We start from the raw sequence: 22,360 nt of genomic DNA on the forward strand, positions 1-22,360 counted from the left end.
AAATAGTATTTGTTCTGGCTTTAATGAATAGTTTTTTGTATTAATAGCAGTTTAAAAAATTACATTCTAATAAGTATGTCTAAAATTACAGTAATTATAAAGTGGTTTTGGGGAAAATATATAGCAGAAAATCAGATTAATAGTTGAAAGTTTGAGTTTTAGGATGAGAAACTTTTGTGTACATTTCTCATTTAATATTTGAGGAATGTTATGTATTCTTGTTCCCAGAATTACATAATCATTTTTCATGGCATAGTAAGGTTTTCACTATGAGTGTGTCATTTTTCTATTTTTTTTTTTTTTCACCAGGGTTCTGTTGAAGATACTGCTGGCTCTCAGTCTCTGGCTGCATTGCTGAATAAATGCAGAACCCCTCAAGGACAAAGACTGGTTAACCAGTGGATTAAGCAGCCTCTCATGGACAAGAACAGAATAGAAGAGAGGTATGTTACTTGTGTATACTTGTAAGCTCTGAGTAACTTCCATTTCCTCCATATGATTATACCACTTACTGTAACATGCAATTTTGCACCTATATTTTAGCATCTAACAGAACAGAAAGCTAACGTAGTAGTGGAGTAGTAATGATTTAGATTGATTAAGTAACTTATTTTCTTAATTGTGTTTTTTTCCCCACTATAAGAAAGTAAAATTTTATTAGAGAGGTGATGTGGATAATGTTCCAGAGCATGAACTTGGGAGCCAGATTACCTTGGTTCAAAATAAGGCTCTGCTGCTTACTAGCTGTGTTATATTGGGCTTTACTTCACCTGGGTGTGGCAGCTTCTTCACTTTTGAAATGACAGTACTAACACACCTACTTCATAGAGTTGTTATGAAGATTTGATGATTTATGAGGATTAGATGATTTACTATGTATAAAGTACTTTGAACAAAGTCTGGTGTAGGAAACACTCTTTATTCTTCTAGAAAGGATTTAAGGCAGCCTAAATGTTTATTTCAGAAAATCTTTAAAATTAAGGAAATAAAATTAAAAGATATATAATGCTACTGCCCTTAATATAATTAGCATTGAAGTGTATTTTATTTTTATTTTTTGTTTTAGATACAGGTTTTAAAACTTTTAAATGAAATATAATATACATAAAAGCACAAATCCTAAGTGTGCACCTTGATGGATTTTCACAAAGTGAACACATCGGTAACAATGCACAAGTTAGGAAGCACCATAACTAGCATCCCAGAAACTCCTCTCAGTTTCCTGATAGTTAACCACTTCTCACTCCAGGAGTAAACTCTTAGTTTGACAGTCTTTTAAGAAACATAGTTGTAATCTTAATACAGTTTTGTGCCCTAGTTTTTTCCCACTTGTGCTTATATATAAGCATTTTTTAGTCTTGCTGTTTTCTGTTCATATTCAGCATATTTAATAAGTTCATAGTATTTTATTGACTGGATGTACTTTACCTTTTTCAATAATTAGTTTATTTCTTACAACCTTATTGTGTATGTAATGTTTTCCATTTGGTAAATTAAGAAATATTGCTAGAATGGGTAAATATTTTTATGGCTTTAATGTTGTCAAATCATTCAAGAATTGTTGAATATCTCCTGAATATTGATGGTATACAAAAGCATGGCGATCTCTTGACTATTTGGAATTAGATGTATGCCAAGCAAACATAAAATAGTTCATCAGTATCATAAGACACCCTGCAGGTAAATACCAAGCTAAGTGTTGCTCCTGTGGATTCTAAAGTGTCTCAGAATAAAAATAACTCATGAGGTTAGCAAATTGTGGGTATGTTGATATTTCATTGAAAATGCAGAAGTTGAAATGCTTGAGGCAACTTTCTGAAGCCAGGTTTGTTGGGATAGGAGAGTGAGACTTGGTAACTTAAATAAGAAGGATTGGATATTTGCAAGTAATTAAAGCAATTTACAATTCTTTAATTATTTGTGAGTAAGTAACTACATTTACATGTGTTAGAATTCAAACAGAACAGGACATACAGCGATAAGTCTCTTTAGTTTCCCAGGACCCCTTCCTCAGGGCTTCTGTGCACAGCTCTGGGGACACGTTTCTTATTGTACTTTATGTGAATTGCCACCACCTGCCCTGAGAACAAACAGTCTTAATCAGTTTCTTGAGTATCCTATCATGGAAAATCTGCCTAAACAAGTGAAAATTTACATCCATTCTCAGTTTTTCTTAAAAGAAATACTATGTAATTTAAATAAATCCCAAGCTCTAGGTCATTGGTTTTGTTTTAACTTTGGGCTTGCGGGAACAGAGCAGCATGTCAGTGATCCTCTTCTGGCTCAGCAGCTAAAGCTTGCGTGTATTTAGACCCTTCAGAAACCTGAGATGGCACTTATCTACTATTACCAGAATAACAAATTATTTAGAAGGCAAGATATCAAAATTAGGTTTTTTTTTTGAGTGTAAGTAAAGGTTACTTTCATAGGATATAACAATAATTTCCAAAATCTGGTGGTCTTACAAGACATTAATTATAAATAGCATTTGTGAGAATGGCTTTATGAGTCAGAATATGATCTACTCTTCTGCACTTGGAGGATAAGAGGATATATTTTCTCCTTTTTATCTTGGGGAGAATTTTTTCTTTTTACCAGCAAGTAGGAACACCTGTGGTTTTCAAGGCCAAATGCTGGAATTGCAAGCAGTAGGGGAAAAAAAAGTTATAATCCCTTAAAACAGGCTTTTGTTGGGACAGTCTTTTTTTTTATATCACTCTTTCTCAACTCTGCCTACTGTGATACTTCATGCTTTCTAGTTTACGCCTTGCCAGGGTTTTCGGGACAAATCTGTTGTCTCCCTCTAAGCATTTAAGATTGACCTTTCTTCAGGTTATACATCAAATCAAGTTTTTTCTGTTTCTTACTGTCTTTATTGTTTTGGGGCGACTTTCCCTAAGAGAAGGTAGTGGAAATCTCTTCACCCTCTTAAACTTGTAAGTGAAAAGTTAATTTTAAAGTATGTGGCTATGGAGTGAATTCTGTTAAGGAAAAAAAAATACTTTTCTTTTTATTCTAGTTTTATTAGAGCAAACATAGGGACAGTTGTGACTAGATCTTTGGGTTTGATGCATATATCTTGTTGAGGTCTACAGCCCAGTGATAGGTTCAGGAATAATGATGAAAATGGGATTACTTTTAAGTTACTGTTAAGCTATTAGGAGAAAGAAGAGACTAGCGCCTGGCACTTTGCTAAGCATCTCATGTTCATTGGCTGTGATGTGGTGGAGCCTGGATTTAAAGCCAAACTGGCCTGACTCCAGAGCCCATACGCTTAATTGCTGTACTGTATTTATTACTTATATCAATTGTATTTAATTTGATCCAGGTTGGATTTTACCATCAGAAATGAAATGTACTATTTTGGCTTTTATTTAAGTGATAGCCATGGAATTGCTTTATGTGTTGTAATGCTCATCTGTCCATTAAAACCTGTTTCTGATGAGACTGCAAATACTTTTTAGCTAGTGACTTAAACACTTTAATTTCCAATGAGAATTAATGTGTTATTATGTTTTAGGAGTGAGTGTCTAGGTATTTCTTCCTTTTGTGCTTTATCTACCAGTTAAATTAGAAATTGTAAGAAAGCTGTCCGTAATTACTGTGTTTTCACTTAGTTCCTGAAAGGTCCCAGGAGTCCTCATGTTTGCACATATGCTAGAACTGTTACTGTTACTTTTAATCTTTTAGGATGTGGGGTTTTTTGTTTGTTTGTTTTGTTTTTTGGGTTTTTTGTTTGTTTGTCTTTCCATAGATTCATGAAGCTATTCATGGTAATTTTCCCATGTTTTTTCAAACTCAGTTCTGTAAAGAGCATTGAATATACGTTAGCATATGAAATAGTTCACTCATATGAAATTGCTGTTGAAATAATTACTTATATTGAATTTGGTGTTCTTATTGCCTTCTAGTTTAAAATTGAATATTACTTTTTATATGGAATTTAATATGATTAATGTAGCAGTTTTATTAGAAGTCTCCAAATAAAAATGGCTCCTGTAAATTTAGTGGTGCTTATGTGATAATATGGTGGTGGTGCTTATTTGATAATATATCATGCTTCTTGCGTGAGGCGGTGTACTCCTATGGTTCCTAGACTTCTTTCCAGGTTATATTAAATATCCTTTTGTGCAAAGATATCATGAGTTAGTAGTCCATGTTCTGTGTAAACAGAGAAGTCTGGAGGTCATACAGTGAATCCAGTTTCTTTAAAACAGCAAAGCCTTGCTCTGGCCTCTGAGGAACAGGAGTGCTGCCTCTCTACTGCTTTCCCACCACCATTTCCTCTGCTTCTAAATCAAGTTGAGTGGAAACCCTTTTATTTTGGTCTCTGGGCTGATCTCCTAGTCCCTTTGAATTTTATTTGCCTTCCTATCCAGTCTGTACCACAAAGGCAACCCTTTTTCTAGTGCATTCATGAAGGCCATAGAATTTCTTGCCCCATTGGTCATTTTTTATACTGGCCTCTCTCTCTTTAGCTTTCTTTCTCAATTAAAAGTTGCTGGAGAAGGTCATACAATGCTGATTTGACCCACTGTACTTTCAAGCTGTCTAGCTTTCATTGCTACCTGGTGTTACTTTTATTTCATGACCTAGTACAGTGACCAATCCAACATTTCTTATAAACTGTTTCCTGCCTGTAAGCAGGTAATCTCTGTAATTCTTACAATCTCAAAATGTATCTGTATTTTCAGTCTTTTACTCCATGGCTCTTTCTCAAAAGAAGAAACAATGCTCTTGCCTTTCCATTTTGCCTCTGGTTATAGTTTTTTTTTCCTATTCCTTCTCTGTCTGCTTCCATCTTCTTCCAGTGCATCCTGTACTTTTCTCCCTTCAAGTCTTTGCTGTTGCTTCCCTCCCTTCCCAAGTATTTTCCTCAAAATCCTATCTCTCTAAATCTTATCTATTCAGAATATAGGCAAATTAAATACCCCCAAAAGAGGTTTCTGAGCTCCCATAGGAATTCTTTGCTTTCTTATTGGTGTCACATTTCATTGCATTTTGTATCTCAGTTGTTACTCACCACCAACTGTAGGATGGAACATGTCCTTCTCCACTACATCAAATATTCCTCGAAAGCGTGTTCCTCTCTTTTATATTTTGCCATACTTTTTTTTTCCTTTTTTAATCTTCTCAAGCCTACCTAGTGGGGTATCTGCTACTTAATGTATCAAATAGTGATTCTGTCTGCATTAAACCACTTGAAGATTAGATAAAGAAGAGACTCAGAAACTTGTAATTGTAGCTCTTTAGGTGCCAGATTTGTTCTCAGTCATGTAAATATGCTGTCATGAAATTCCAGTGAACTGTTCTTACAGTGAAAGATCACAAATACTAGTTTTAAAGAAAGGACAGAATGTTGATTTTAAAATACCAAAAATTTCATGATTAATTTCTTTATTTATTCTGTTGGCATTTTAGAAATTAATTGACCCTAAAAATTATCTTGTATTCCAGTCAATTTATGAATTAATGTATCAAGTTGTGATAGCTGAGTAATTTTGAGTAGGACTGACAGGTATACTGTGTTATGCCAACGGTAACTTCAGTACTTCAAAATTGTGACTTAAAAATGGCATTGTCATGGAAACAGTAGAGCAGTCTTTAAAAAAAAAAAGCAAACCTTCTGTTAGCCAGAACTAATACTGTAATTATTTCTGAAATGGCATATTGAATAGAGTTGTGAAAGTAGCAATTTATTAGACCTTTAATGATATCCAGACCAAAGAGGGGGGGCTGTGTGTCTTGCCTTGTGCTGTGTGATTTAGAAGCTTTTTCATTCCCTTCTTGTTTTTCTTAATATTTTTACTGGAAAGTTATGCTCTTGAATTGTGTTGATTGTTTATGATTCATTCTCTGGTTTGGCATAGGGAGTTTTTTGATTTTTTTTTTTAATGAAGTTACTGAGAATTGAACCCAGGACCTCATGCATGCTAAGCATGCACTCTGCCACTGAGCTATACCCTCCCTCCTTGGAAATTCTTGATCAGAAATGCCTTCTCTGTGGATTCTTACCATTTACTGAGAGTGGCTTTAGGATACAGGAGTTTTAGGAAAAGAAGAGAAAAAGATGAGGAGGTAGGTCAGCCAGCATTAGGATTCTTTCATCCTTTTCCTCTCCCACTTAAACCTCTCTTCCTGCTTTATCGTGGGAACTTAGGGATTTCTTGTGATTGTTAGGACTTAAACTTTTTTCAGACTGTTCTGTGCAGAGGAACCACTTGAGAAGCTCCTTACAGTGTCACAGCTGGGCCCCAGCCCCAGGGATTCTGTACTTTCTGCCTCCAAGGGATTTTGATGCACTGATCTTGGATCAAGCTTGGAGAAGCCCAGTTAGAGCCACAGGCTTAGCTTAGAAGGTCTAAATGTGCTTTGTTGTATTGTGTGATTTGGCTACATCCATTGCTCAGCTTTGTTTTGTTTTGTATTTTAAATCTGGAGTACAAGCCATAGAAATCTTCTCTGGAGCAGTTAAGTGCCTGAATTACACTCCAAGTTTGTTTATAGCCCCAGTGACTGGTTCATAATATAAGCTTGGTAGCAGATTACTTTCCCACTAATTTGGCATTTACTACAACAAATAAATCTACTGCCAACTGCCTAGATATTACCTTAACATTCTATAGAGTTTTACTTATTTTTTTCTTTTGACAAATGAATTTTTATTCAAGTTCCTTGAAACCAGTGGTTCTCAGCCTGGGGCAGCCCTCCTCCCCCACCTTCCACAGGATATTTGGCAGTGTCTGGAGACATTCTGGGTTGTTACTTGGGAAAGAGTATAATGGGTAGAATTCAAGGATGCTGTTAAGCAGCACAGAACATCCCCTCACAGCAAAGAATTATCTAACCTAAATGTCAGTATTGCCAAGGTTGAAAAATGGGTTCATTATATGATTACTCTAGGGGCAGTATATTTTCCCCTTCATATGACATGCTGGATGAACATTTTGATGATGCAGGAATTGTAAATGCTGATGTAAATAGTGAATAAATTTAGAAAGCTGATTTGTTTCCATTTCCTGTTTCTCTGTAATTTGAGAGTTGATTTACTGCTCATATAGTTCACAAATACAAGGAAAATAGTTGTTCTGATAGCCTTCTGAACTTAGGGTCATCTGCTGTGCCCATAGCCATCTCCCCTACCTTTGACTGTATAAATTTACCTGTCAGCTGTTACTTCAGTACCATCTACAACATAGTTTTTCAAGACTGCATGTTGTGACCCTGTGGTGGGTTGGGAAAGTACTGTAGCATTTTTGAAAAGTTAAATACAGTAGAGTATAAATAAGAGTATCATATATAGTAAGAGTTAAATATTATGCTGTGAAATTTTAATTATATGTTGTTGGGGAGGAAAATTTCTTTTTTCTACCACTCTCCTAGTTCTCTGACTGTGGCCCTATGAATTGGACTGACAAAAGACAGATTGACAAGAGAAAAAAACAAACAAGTTTATGCATACGCATGGGGGAGCACTCAGGGATGAGTGGCTCCAGGGTTGGTTAGAACTTGGGCTTATGTAGCATTGTAGCAAAGGAACAATAAATTTTCAGAGAAGAGACAAGACAAAGGAAAAGGACTTTGAGGAAAAGGCGCTACAAACTGTGGGAAGGCAAAAATATGGGAAATTAATGGTGGATAAAGGCAAGTTAGTAACCTATTATGTAGGTTCCCCTGGTACCATCTCCAGGCTGATAAGGGTTTAAAGTTGAGATTAATTTTTGTCCTTCCTGGTAAAGGAAGAAGCGGGGACACTTCTGTAAATTTCTGTTCTGCTTTTAGGCAAATAGGGAGAAGGCAAAGAGCTTTCCTCCTTTCTGCTGCTTCTCAATTGTTCTCAGCTAAAAATAGTCTTTAAGGACTATAGTAGTCCTTATGGACACTTAAGCGACATGTTTTGAAGTGGTGTATTTTGCCCTCTACAATATCTGTGCATGCGTGTGCTAGGTTATGATGTAAAAGCATATTTCTTGCTGTGGATTACAAGGGAAAAAAATCAAAGCCACTGACTCCAATAAAGTACAAAAGCAGTATGAGCTGCATGTTTTACAGTTCTTGAAACAAGCTGAGATTTTATTTATCGACTTTGGGAAGAAATAAATTTATTTCAGTTTTTAATTAGGAAATTTTGGCTTCATACGTATCATGAGGTAATTTTAGAATGCATTTTGAAAATTTATAGGACCTTCTAATAGAATTAGTATTGGAACTAGCAATTAGCAACATTCTTGAATTGTAATTGTTTTCATTAAAGATCATTGTTTACATGTTCAATGATGTGTCAGTATCAACAATCTCTCAATAATGAGATTCCTCTATTTCAGAAATGTTGGTTTGATGAAAGGCAAATAAAATTGAGTATATCTGAGTATATTTTGGTATTGTATATTAACAAATTGAGTTAATTTTGTTATTAACTAATTAGAAACTGCTTACATCACAGAGTTTTGGAACTTTTCCTTCCTCTACAAAAAGTCAACATTTCAAAATAGATTCAAGCTTCTCACATGGAATTTTTGAGTTCATTTATTTGAGACAGGCATCTAGTTGACAAATTTTAATTTTATACTAAAATATTTAAGACTAATTCTAGTATAATTTATTTCAGATTAAATTTAGTGGAAGCTTTTGTAGAAGATGCAGAATTGAGGCAGAGTTTACAAGAAGATTTACTTCGTCGATTTCCAGATCTTAACCGACTTGCCAAGAAATTTCAAAGACAGGCTGCAAACTTACAAGATTGTTATCGACTCTATCAGGGTATAAATCAACTCCCTAATGTTATTCAGGCTCTGGAAAAATATGAAGGTAACAATGATTTTGTTTTTGTTTTCGTTCACTCTCAGTATACTTGGCAAATGTACTGTCCTTAGAAGTTGGTTTGGTGACTTTTTTTTTATTTGCAATATAGTCAGTTTACAATGTTGTGTTAATTTCTGATATACAGCATAGTGATTTAGTTATACATATATGTTCCTTTTCATATTCTTTTTCATTATAGGCTATTACAAGGTGTTGAGTATAGTTAGTTCCCTGTGCTTTACACTGGGACCTTGCTGTTTTGGTGACTCTTCTTTAAGTTTTTCTAGTAACAGGTTTGGATTGACCTCTAGCTGCATGGCAGAAGCCAGGAGTCATGAGATAGTTTACAGTTTTTGCTTTTCAGAAATGAGTGTTGGGTTACTGGGTCTATTAATAGGTCTATTGCACTAACAGCGTCAGTTGAACAGAGTTTGATTGCTTAAGAAGACTCACAGGACCCAAAATGACATTGCTTATAAAAGAATGGTTTATTATAGGAAAAGGATACAGTTTAGCAGCAGCACTAAAAAGTAAGGATAATGCATCACAGCCAAAAGCTGTCACAGTAAGTGGGCCAGGGAGATCAGATACAGGTTCCTGTTGAAAGGTCCTTGTTGAGGTGCACTTACTCAGGTCAAGGACCACTAATGTGTGTAGAACACCTTGGAACAGTCTTGCTGGGCTTTTTAATATTTTGCTAATCTTATGGGTGTATTCCTGTTCTGTAACTAACTTCTATAGCAGAGTCCTCTTGGGGCCTCCCTGAGACCAGGGAATCATCAATCACGAACAGTGCTGCTGGTAAGCTGAATGAGCCACCTTGAGTCTCCTCGGACTAGCCATTACACAGTAACACAATTGGTATGTTTCATGTCTTGACCCAGGGGTCATTGTCATGCAGGGACTTTAAGAAAACAGTGCAGGCTAATTCCGGGCCTGCTGGAATTAACCTTTCCAGCCCACCTATGAAAGAAAGTTAAGATGAAGGGTGTTGATGCTAACAGTTGAAGTCAGCATGAAGTTACTAGAGTGAAGTAAGCAAAGTCACATATTAGTTAATCAACATTGTATTGATGGATATAAAATCAACTTTCCCTTACAAGCATAGCTTTTAGCTCTAAGTGAAAATAAGGTTTCTATAACAAGTATTTTAGTAACTATAAAGTTATATGTCTAATACATAACATAACAAAATATAAATGATGTTGAGCATCTTTTCATGTGCCTCTCTTGAGTTTAAAAAAAAAAAAACAATAGAATGGCAGTTTTCAGAGTTCAGCATAGCTCGTTAGCCTACTGATTTCATGGAGAAAGCCAAAACTAAGACTAATTTATTGAAGAAAAACCAAATGCACTGTCTTTAAAATCATAAAATCATTAAAAGTTTAAAAAAATATATTGGTATATTGCTGGGAATTGAATATGAGCTGCCATTTTGTGATGTTTTTAGCTTTGATTAACATTTTAATGTTATTCCTGGAAAAAATGAAAATAAAGTAAATTCAGAGACAGCAGAGGGCAGCAACAGTATAGAAAGTAGATTTGCATTCAGTAATTAAACACTTTATTTTAAATCTTTCTCCTGTAAGAAAAACCTATTTGAAAAATAGACTTTTGGCCTCCCCTATTCCTCATGTCTTTTAAAATGAAAAATTTGAGGCAAACCCTAAAACAACAGTATTCTGCAGTTTTGGGCAAATTTCTGATAGTGCTTAAAACAATTCCTCTAAGAATCCAGATTATTTTATTGTAACAGCTGTCATACTGAGGTATGTAACTATTCCTTCTGCCCATATCCAAATTATCATCCGTTTCTGTTTTAATATATTTAAAAACCTTTCATGTGCTATTTTCCCTCTCCTAGTCTGTGCATCCTCTGCAGTGAACCCATAGTAATCTTTCTTAGCAAATTTGATCATGTCATTTCCTCCCCTTCAGTTCTGAACACATTAATTTGCTTCCCATAACCTACCAGAAGAAGCCGCATTCCTGGGCACAGCCTGCCCACTGCTTCTCAGTCAGCTTCCCTTACACTCCCTCACCTGCCCTTCTCTTCACTACACCAGCTCCCATGTCGAGACTGCTCTTTGCTCTTTTATACTTCTGTCCTTGTTTCCCCTTTTTCTTAAATACCCTTTACTGCCTTGTCCCCATGATGAACCCCTACTAATGTTTTTAAGATTGAGCTCAAATATCACCCTTTCCATGAAGCCGCCTCTGCCCTCTTCATGCAGTTAGATGTTTCCTTCTCTGGTTTCCATTGCACCTTGTGCTTATCTCTGTTGCTCTTTAAATAGCGTAAAAATACATAGTAAGTTAGTCTAAAAATAATCACCTTTTTTTAACCTGATTGCTTAGTTACTTCCTAAATGGAAGATAAGAATATAAAACCAATTTATTTGCCATTTCTGCAAACGAATCTGCTTTACTAATGTAGCACTTTTTAAACATTAGCCAACAAAGCTACACGATCTGGTTGGATTTTATATTGTGGAGATATTTTCTTTAAATTTCATCTTTATCCGTTTATAAAAGCAAGGTAAATTCTTTGTAGTAATTCTGCCATCCAGAGGTAATAATTACTAATGTTTTGGTGTATGTTGTTTCAATCTTTAAACAAGATTATCTACCGTCTGTTTTGCTATAACATTTGCCTTGACAATGAAGACTTGTTCCAGTGTGGTTCATATATTAGGGAACAGTTTGAGCATAATGTGCATTTTATGTTGCTTGTGCACATTTTGTTCTTGAGAATCACTAAGTGAATGCAGAAAATTGCACCCAGCTGAACTGAACAGTGTAGCAATACACAAAATGTACACAGACACACACACACACGTACCTCAGACATCTGCTGTGACCCCAGTTCACTGTGGTGTTAGGAGCCACACTCATTCACATTGGTGTTACAACTTTGCACTCCATTTCAGACAACTCTCACCATTTAACAGTAACTCAGAAGCTGTAACCCATTGGAAATCCATCTCCACGAGCAAACTTCACATCTTTTGCCAGATAAAAGTGCATTATTTGTTGTAGTATTTATGTATTTCCTATCCATTTAATTTGACATATATAAAACTGTACAACTGTTTTATTAGGCTCCTATCCATTAAAATTTTTTTATCAATTTTTATTTCATTTTTAATTGAAGTATAGTTGATTTACAATATTATGTTAATTTCAGGTGTATATCCTATTCTTTTTTTTAAATGTGTCACTGATCACAGTTTCTGAGTGTTACGCCTGGACCCCTTCTGTCTCATAAACTGATTTTTATTGCACAGTATTGCATAGTGCTGTGATTTTTTGAGGGGGAATGCATATGTTGCATTATAACAGAGTGGGCAATATGCAACAATGTAGTATGTATTGGTGGGATAAAAATGTACTAATTGTACATTTAATAAAAATAGTACTAATTTTACAGTAGTACTGTTACAAATATTAAAATCTTTATAAATCTTCACAAATATTAAAAATCTTTACAATGTATAATTTATTTTTAGCTAGCATCTATTGTTATTTTAAAGTTCCAAGAAATTATGCATAAACTTTTAAAGGTTTGTGTACCTCTCTGGTTTTTCGATTTTGTGATTTTTCTATTAATAAATTCCTAAAACTAGAATTTCTGGGCCAGGCTGTGCATTTTTTTTTTAATAGTAACAGTCATAATGTAAAAATGTCAACTCACAGTCTAACTCTAGAAGAGAAACCACTGCTAATTTTTTTTTAAATCCTTCCAGACTTTTGCCCTCTTGTCTGCGTTTTAATGACAAATAATTATGTATTGACAAATAACTTTTCCAGGAAGGTTTTACTAATTTACAGTTCCAGCCACAAGATGTACAAGAACATTTCTTTGCATCCTCATCGACACTGTTTCTTTTTATTGTGGTGATTAGTTAGTACATTTTAGTGGTTAGTTGGTATATTTTGTTGGCAGTGTTTTGTGGGATTTGGGTGCAAGGTCATTTGATTGGAAGGATAGAGATGCAGAGATAATATGACCGTTGGCCCTGGAATATAATTGTAATGTGAAAGCTTTTATCATTGACGATAAGATTGAAGATAGTGAAGAAAGTAGTCATGGGAAGAGAGGAAAGAAGACATTTAAATTACACTCTATCAAAAGATAAGATGAGAAAATTGCTGATAAGAGGTGATGTGTGAGAGGAAGGAAAAATAATCTTAGGAGGTTGGGGCTGTAAAGGAAAACTGTTTCCCACCTGTCTTCCTTTCTTCCTATGAGTCTTTCTCCTGTGTGTTTCCTTTACTATTCATGGGAACATTTTACTCTGGTCACTAAATGTGTGGAGGTTTTCCCCCATGCCAAGGGATTTTCTGTGACACTAACTGGGTGTTCTACAGTTTATCTCAATTCTGACACTATCTACCTGGAGATAGCATCAGATCCCCCAGGTTAAGGGCTCAGTACCAGAAGATTGGCACCCTCCAACCTCCCCACCACCACAGACACACACTTAAGATACTAGTCTCAAGCCCAGGTTATCACCTGTGCTTCTGCCCAACTGGTTATAGACAAGGTCCCAATGACCCCCTCCTTGGGTTTAATTAATTTGCTAAAGCAGTTCATGGAACTCAGGGAAACACTTATACATTACCAATTTATTGATAAAGGATACAGATGAACAGCCAGATGAAGAGATAACTAGGACGAGCCTGGGAGAGTCCTGAGCACGGGAGTCTCTGTCCTGTGGAGTTGGGGTGTGTCACCCAACTGGTGTGGATGTATTTGCTCCCTGAAAACTCCCCCCACAACTACTGGAATTTTATGGACTCTTCCTCACATAAGCTTGGTCAAGTATTAACTCCATTTTGAGCCCCTCTCCCCTCCTTGGAGAATGGGGTGTGGAGCTGAAAATTTCTAGCTCCTCCTAATCACGGCTTGGTCTTTCAGGCGACCAGCCTGTATCCAGGAACTATTCAGGAGCCCACCTTGGGTCACCTTCTTAGAACAAAAGATGCTCCTAGTGCTCTTAGCATTCAGGAGCTCTGTGTCAGAAACCAGGGCAGAGACTGGTATATATTTTCTATTCTCGCAGAGGACTAGTATGAGTGTAAAATGATACTCATAAATAATCATGGAAATTAGAAGGAAAAGTCTGCGTAGGAGAAAGAAAAGTACTATTTTGTCAAAACAACAATAGTAATAAAAGAAAACAAGAGGTGTTGTCGGAGAAAGTATTACTTGCGAATAAAGAACTGGGACAAGTGGCTGTGCTTAACAAAAGGGATGGTGTGACCAGAGAATCTGACAAGAGAAGGTGAGTAAAGGGAGAGGGCAAGGATGATGTGGGAGGATAAGAGGCGAAAACTATAGGGTGGCTGACTTCAGTGAGGGAATAATGGAGGTGGCTTTGTGTTGAAGATCGTTATTCAGAGTGATTAAATTATTTTGACATTTTGCCATGATTCACCTGCACTTCTGTTGTTGGCTTCTTTGCTAATTTAGTGATTTGTTGGCTCCAGCCTCATATTTGTGTGAGTACTATAAACTTTCAGTAACAGCATCTTGCCAGCCTTTCTTCCACTTACATGGGTTTTAAAATCCATTTCGTAAATATATATATAAAGGGTCATGATTAAGTTTAATTGTACTTAATAAAACTTCTAGATTGGAATTAATAATATAAGGAAATTATGTTAAATTAGTCAAGGGAATATGGGCATAGAATAAATTTTTAAATCTTTGCTAATTGAAACTCATGTCTTTATTACCATTTACCAAAATATCTAATAGAACAAGAGTGTTAATATTAACTTTATAATTAATTTAGTCTTTAGGTTGATTTTCCCAGTCACAGACTATTTGCAAGGTCTGATTCAGCAGATTTGTGACTAGTGCCAGGCCTTGGACCTGAGTTAGTGTCAGGAGGACACTTACAGGGAGCTGCCTCGCATCTGTCATCCAGAACTATCCTATAGTTCATTTTGATTTTCCTGTGAATTGCTCATTTAACCTGATTAGAAAGTCTTACTGTCTTTTTCTTAATTATTTGCCAGCCATTTTCAGTTACTTCTCAATTATATTAAATAAAATATAAATGATTTGAGAGAAGAGGCATTTATCAATAATTTAGGTGCCGCCGTTTTACCAGCAGCCTCAACTTTGCCAGACACAGGTCTAGGAAAGGCTTCTTGTGGTGGGGAGTTGGGGACCTGTGGCATGTTGGTGTCCTCCTATGGGGGATAAGACCAGACATGGCAAGCACAGATGCCAAAAGGAGTCTGGCAGTTTACAGATAAATGAGGCAGAATGGTGGCTGATATTCTGGTGAGCTTGGAAAGTCATGGTCTGACTAATAAAGTGGGCTACTGCTGGTCAGACCACCTGCCACTGAATGGGAGTTCTGACTGAGGATTTCCCATATGAGCCTATGTTTCAGTGTCTACTCAGAATTCCTCTCTCCAAACTCTTTTGGTGTTCTCTATCTCAATAAAGACTCCATCATCTATACCCAGTTGCCTTGGGAATCAGCCTTGACTCTTTGCTCTTCCTCATTGCATTCACTCAGTCACCAAGTCCTCTTGGCATCACATAGTATGTATTCTTCTCCTTGGACTCCTTTCATCCTCTTTGCTAGCACCCTAGTTAAGGCTGTAATCATTTCTTACCTGAACTACTGTCAGCCTCCTAATGCTCTTGCTGTCCCTTGACTTGGCTCCCTCTAATTCATTCTCTTTGCTTCAGCCAACTGTCTTTCTCAGTATATAAATATATTTATAAATAAGAATATAAATGTGTCATTAACCCTTCAGGGGTTTTTCACTGCCTTTAGGGTTAAAGTGTAAACTTGTTTAAAAAGTATCCTTTCTCTCCTAGTACCAGTGTTTCTCAGATTTTTTAACCACGACCCACAGTAAGATACACATTTTCATTTGACTCAGTGCATATCCATGGGTGTGTTTATGCACTGTTAAAAAACAAAATTCAACATGAGGATTTCCCATGAGTGAATTTTAAAGATCTTATGGCTTTATTCAATTATTCATGAATTGGGCAGCATCCCTCCAGGAGATGGAAAGGAACTGTACAAAGTGTAACTTTTGTAGGCAAATGTGGGTAGAAACAAGGAAATTATCCTTGACAGAAAAAACAGGTTGGTTATTACAAGGTTACTTTCCTTTAGGGGATGGCAGGGGTCTATTAGGCAGATTATCTGACTGGTGCTGATCAGGCAATTCCTGATTGACCAGTTTAAGATTTCATTTCTGGGAGAGCTGAAACTAATTAGGGTAAGCCTCGGTTTGGTGACATGGAACTTGGCATAAGTGCCTCCATTTTGGGCCTGTTGTCTTATTTTTAACAATATGTAGACACTGTATACATAAAAACTGTAAATAGTGTAACTATACATACAAATTATAGATAATATAAACTGAAATAATGTATAAAACTGAAACCACACTACAGTGTACTTTGGCATTTTCTATTTTATTTCATTAAAAAATGCCAAGATTTACTGAGTTAACTTTATGATGGAGAAAGGTCTATAATTTGAAAAAACATACTGCATTTGTTTTTTACATCTGTTCAAGTAAACTTGAACATCCACTGGATCTTACATATTCTGTACACTCCATGGCCTTGGTATGTGCTGTGCCTTTAGATGGAGACATTTATCCCTTCGTGTCTCACCTGGCTTTGTTCTCATCTTTGGATTTTCACCCTAAAAGTCATTCCTTCGGGAAAGTCTGCCTTGTTCCTGCATTTGGGTACACCTCTGCCCTAGTTATGTGTTTCCAAAGCTGCTGGTATTTCTCTATCATTATACTTGCCACGCTTCTTTGTAATTAGTTGTATAATGGCGGTGTCACCTCTCCATCCCCAAGAGCATAGAGTTTGTGCCTGAGGAATGAGTATTCCAGCTCAGCTTCTGACATGTAGTAGGTCCTCAGTAACTTCTTTTGGGAGAATCAGAAGATGCTACTTAATGTAGGAGGGAGAGTGTGAATTAACATGCCAGAAATGAAACTGACAATTAAGCAGTATAAAACTGGAAAGTACTGGAAAGTAATAATGAAAAGCTGTGCCAGGAGTTCAAGGTGCTTTGTCTTGCTGTTGCTATTTAAGAGATCCTGGAGGCCTGCAGTTTTCTTTATTTTACTTTAGTCTCTGTAGTGATAAAAATATATTAACAAAAGTTGATCAATTCATTACTTACATCATAACAAGGGACTAGTATCCGGAGGCTGTTAGGGAAGAAAGGGAGAAGCAGAAACAGCAAGGATGTCCACCTGGAGTGCTTACTGTGTTCCTGATGCTGCTAGTTGCCGAGGCTGTTACGGTAAGGCACAAAAACAGTCTTGTCTCTGCCCTTGTTGCATGTGAGGGAAACAGATATTAGACAGGTGGTAATCACACAAAAATATAATTGTGATAGGTGTCATAAAAAGAAAATTCTAAAGTAGTATATCAAGAAAGGGCAACATTTTATCTTGGGGCAGTACGCATGCCAAAGTAGTTTTCATTGGTGTTTTTGTGACTTGAAAATTAACTTTTCTAAATTCACTAAGGATACTCTCCTTTCAATCTATGATTAAGTGGCATGAACATAGATAAGACGGAGAAAACAAGTCCCAGAATTAGTGTTGATACACTTAGAAGGTGGCCTGGGCATCATTCCAGGAGTATATCTTAATGAACTACTTACTCAATAGACTTATGGGCTTTCATTTTATCCTGAAATTTGTTACAATTTTTATCATAGTAAATGATGATGAAATGTTTGATGGTGATTAAATTATACTTTAGGCTGTATAGAAATGTAAGTTCTTGTGCTTATTGAGTGGTTTCTGAGCCACACAGCAGCATTCTTTTTTTATTTTTCCTTGTGATGAGAACTCTTAGGATTTACTTACTCTCTTAACAGTTTTCATTATGTATCAATCAGCAGTGGCATCATGCTGTGCATTACATCCTTAGTACTTATTTATTTTGTAACTGGAAGTTTGTACCTTTTGACCATCCTCCTCTAGTCTCCCTCCCCTCCTAGCCACAAATCTGATCTCTATTATATATGGGTTGTTTTTATTGTTGGTTTTTGTTTTGTTTTGTTTTAAGATTTCACGTATAAGTGAGATCATAAAGTATGTGTCTTTAACTTATTTAGCATAGTGCTCTCAAGGTCCATTCATGTTACTGCAAATGGCAGTATTTCCTTGTGGATTTTTTTTAAACCATTGTGTGGGGGTGTGTACACATACTTATGCATACCACATTTTCTTTGTCCCTTTTTCCATCAGTGGATAGTTAGGTTTTTCCCATATTTTGGTTATTGTAAATAATGTTGCTATGAACATGGGGGTGCAGATATCTTTTCCAATTAGTGTTTCTGTTTTCTTAGGCTATATTCCCAAGAGTGAAATTGTTGAATCGTATGGTAGTTCTAGTTATACTTTTTTGAGGATCCTTCATGCTGTATTCCATAGTAGCTGTACCGGTTTACAATCCCACCAAGAGTGCTCAAGTATTCTCTTTTTGCTACATCTTCTCCAGCATTTGTTATCTTGTCTTTTTGATGATGGCCATTCTGGTAGGCGTGAGACATTATTTCATTGTGGTTTTGATTTGCATTTCCCTAATGTTGAGCATTTCTTCATGTACCTGTTGGCCATTCATGTATCTTCTTTGGAAAGTGTCTATTCAAGTCTTCTGCTCATTTTTTAATTGGATTAATCAGGGTTTTGTTTTGGTTTTTGTTTGCTGTTGAGTTGTGTTCTTTATTTTGGATATTAGCTCCTTATCAGATAAATGATTTGCAAATATTTTCTCCCATTCCGTAGGTTGGCTTTTCACTTTGTTGACCGTTTCTTTTGTTGTGTAGAAGCTTTTTGATTTGATGTAGTCCCGCTTGTTTGTTTTTAATTTTATTAATTGTGCTTTGGGTGTTATAGCCAAAAAAATCATTGCCAAGACCTGTGTCACGGAGCTTTTCCCCCATGTTTTCTTCTAGGAGTTTCATGTTTTCAGGTTTAAGAAATTTAAGTTAATTTATTTCGAGTTAATTTTTGTGAGTGGTGCAAGAAAAGGGTCTAATTTAATTCTTTTATGTGTGAATATCCAATTTTCCCAGCATTGTTTATTGAAGAGATTGTCTTTTCTCCTTTGGGTATACAGCAGCATTCTTGAAAATGAAATCTTCAAGGAGTTATGAATGAATCTTTAGGGACTGACAATGAATTTGGAGTTCTTAGAGAAATTATTTAATGATTTGATTACTTGGACACTTCAGCTTTTGGTGCATTAATTTATTTTGGGGGGGAAGGGAGGTGATTAGATTTACTTATTTATGCATTTGTTTTTAATGGAGGTTCTGGGGATTGAACCCAGGACCTCGTTCATGCCAAGCACACACTCTACCACTGAGCTGAGTATACTCCCCCTTTTGATGCATTTAAGAAGCTAATAATTATTTCCCTGTTCAATCTTTGGTATCCTTGCTAGATGAGTGTTGTGTGTATCAAAACTAATGACCAATGATTGATTGCTTCATTGGTCTCTTACTCCCATAATAAAGTCTTTCGTTCAACATACAGTTACCAGTTGCCTACTTTGTGCCAGGCATTGTTTTGGGAGGTACATTGGTAGATATGGCAGATAAGGTCCCTGTTCTTAAGGGTAGATGGAGACAGACAACAAATAAATGAGCAAGAATTTCAAATAGTGATAAGTACAATAAAGAAAACATAATATTTTGATGTGACACGGTGACTTGGCTGGAGCCAGGAAGACACTAAGTACAATGGTCGAGGATGGCCTCTATGGAATTGCTGTCTCGGGAATCTTGAATGATAAGGAGCCAGCTGTTAAGATCTAGGGGAGGCTAGTGGGGCCATGTCCTGTGAATGCTCACAGCGTGGCTTGTTGAAGGGGTGAAGGGAAACTAGGGTCGTTAAACGTAGAGATAGAAAATAAGGAGGTGTTAGGAAGTAAGACCAGAGAAGTGAAGCTGATCTGAGGTTCTTTTGTGCTGTGGACCCTTCTGGCTTCTAATAAAGTCTGTGAACCTTTTCTCAGAACAGTCTTTTTGAATCCAAAAAATAAAACACATAGAGTTAAAAAGGCAACAAATTATATTGAAATACTCTTATCAAAATATAAAACAAATTCTTGAGAAATGTCCTCTTTATTAATGCATTAAATAACATGATCTGAGTGAAGTCTTACTCCTTTAGTTTTGAACTAATGAGTTTAGATGATAAAGTTATTTCCAAAAACTGTAATATGATATGAAAATATATCTGGAATTTTAATTGATGACAAAGACAGAAGTACTGGTAATACTACTGTGGTTTATTGCCTACATTAATAATGGAAGAAATGCTAGATTCCAGTTAAACATTAGAACAAATAAAGCTGGGTTTTACTTCTGTGTTAATGTACTACCTTATATTCAAGATCTGTGGACCTTCACTTGACCAGGATAGATCATGTATGGCTTTCTAGGTTGTGGTAACTAGTGGAAAATGGAGTTTATCCAAACCCAATGATGCCCATCAGTTGATAAATGAATAAATAAAATGTGGCATATCCATACAGTGGGATATTATTTGTCAGTCAAAAGTAATGAACTACTGATGCATGGTACAACATGGGTGAACCTTGAAAACATTATGCTAAGTGAAAAAAGGCAGTCACAATATAATATGATCCATTTATATGAAATGTCCAGAGTAGGCAAATCTATAGATAAAGAAAGTGCATTAGTAGTTACCTAGGGTTGGAGGTGTGGCGAGGTTGGAGGGAAGTAGTAAATTACTGCTAATGGATACGGGGTTCCTTGTTTCTTTTGGGGGCTGTGGCAGAGTATAAAAATTGAATGTGGTGATAGTTGCACAAATCTGTGAATATACTAAAAGCCATTGAATTGTACACTTTAAAATGGAGAATTGTTTGGTATATGAATTATATCTCAGAGCTGTTATTTTTAACTAAAACCATAACCAGTTTAAAAAAAAAAACAACAGTTGAAAATTTGCAACAAGGGCTCAGTGCAAATTACAGGCAGGGGAAGGAATTCGAGATGCTAGCTTGCAAGATCAGGGAGCAGGTGAGCACAAAAGGGACCTTAACTTTGAGAAGAGCTGTAGCAAGGTGGGCCTGTGTGCCTGAGGGGCTGGAGCTTATGTTGAGGATGATAGGTTCTGAAGTTTATACAGGTCTTTCTGTCATAATACTGCTTGTGTTTTCTCAGAAAACTTTACCTTCTCCAAAGTCATGTGGTAGAAAACAGAACTTGCAGAAAAAACAGAGTTAAGAGAGACCTCAAAATACATGAAAAATTTTAAATAGTTACTAACAAAAGCATTAACTAACTTTAATAAAAACAGCAGCCTACATAAATCTTCATCGCGTTTGTACCCACACCAGTATCAGGTGTCTCTTTGCAGCCTTAAAGTCTGGGGCTCTTGTTTCCTCATTTGAAATGTCCTTCGCTGGCATTTGCTTCTAATAAAGATCAGTTTCAACAGAGTTAAAAATCTGAACCAGGGTATATAGAATTCAGTAAATAAATTTTGTTTTAAACATTGGCAAATGTTTCTGTATCCTTCATCTATACTCAGCCTTTCCACATTATCTTAACTTAGTACAAAGTATAGTGGCCATTAAGCCAGCCATTCTGAGGTCTTCTGTATTGCTACGCTTACTCTTTAATTGTGTGAAAGCTTGCCTCTGAACGCTTCAAAACATTAATGGCCTGGGGGAAAAAAATCATTCGTGCAGCAATGCCACCATCATGTTTTGTTGCCACCATTCCTCTCTTTAGTAGCATGTGAGCTAATTCAGAATAAAGAACTAGGCATTGTAGCACAACAGATATTATGTGGGCAAAGTGTTGTTCATAGACTGTCTAAATAATGTTTCACACATATGTACTATTTTCTAAATATGTCTAGATACTGTTCTGATTAATAATAAATCATGAGTTACTGTAACAGTTTTGCTGACTACCACCATAGCTTTTTCATTCTTCTCTCAATCAAGAGCTACTGATACTTCTGGAAAAGGTTGAAAACTGTTGTTTCGGAGTGAAGTGCAATATGATGGAGATCACTTGCAGAGTTCTTCTAAGGGAATTTATTGAAGATAAGAAAAAAAATCCTTGTGTTATAACCAATAATAACACATGGTAACTGTTGCTGAGCTTCTGTTAAGTGTCAAGTACTATACTAAGTGTTGCATCTTGATAGCTGTTATGATTACTCCCATTGTAGTGGACAGGGAAATACAGCTACAGTAACACGCTCCAGGTCACACAGCTGGTAGGTGGAAGAGTGAGGATTGGCACCCAGGTCTGTACTCATGCCTTTCACACTGTAGACTCTTGCTTCACTTACCCCTTGTCACAAAATTCCCCAGCATGAACCCTTAAATAGCATCAAGCCAAGTTTCAGTGTAAATACTTGGCTTGATTTAACCTCTGTTAATTAAACACTGTATTATTAATGGAAATTAGGGATTTATAAGGTAAGTTAGAGGTATTTTATTTTAAAGACTATGACTTTTTGTTATTAAATCTACAAAAAAATG

The 22,360-nt window shown here is 36.1% G+C and overlaps 1 protein-coding gene across 1 annotated transcript in view; it reads left to right on the forward strand.

The window, feature by feature from the left end:
• The window catches only part of MSH2 (mutS homolog 2), an 82,533-nt gene that overhangs the window by 12,506 nt on the left and 47,667 nt on the right, over positions 1–22,360 (forward strand). The window contains exons 6-7 of the mRNA XM_032497478.1: positions 310–443; positions 8,609–8,808. Of these exons, the coding sequence (XP_032353369.1) occupies positions 310–443; positions 8,609–8,808 (334 nt within the window). The remainder of the gene's footprint in view (positions 1–309; positions 444–8,608; positions 8,809–22,360) is intronic.

The sequence above is a fragment of the Camelus ferus genome, chromosome 15 (genome assembly GCF_009834535.1).
Source record: "Camelus ferus isolate YT-003-E chromosome 15, BCGSAC_Cfer_1.0, whole genome shotgun sequence".
NCBI lineage: Eukaryota > Metazoa > Chordata > Mammalia > Artiodactyla > Camelidae > Camelus > Camelus ferus.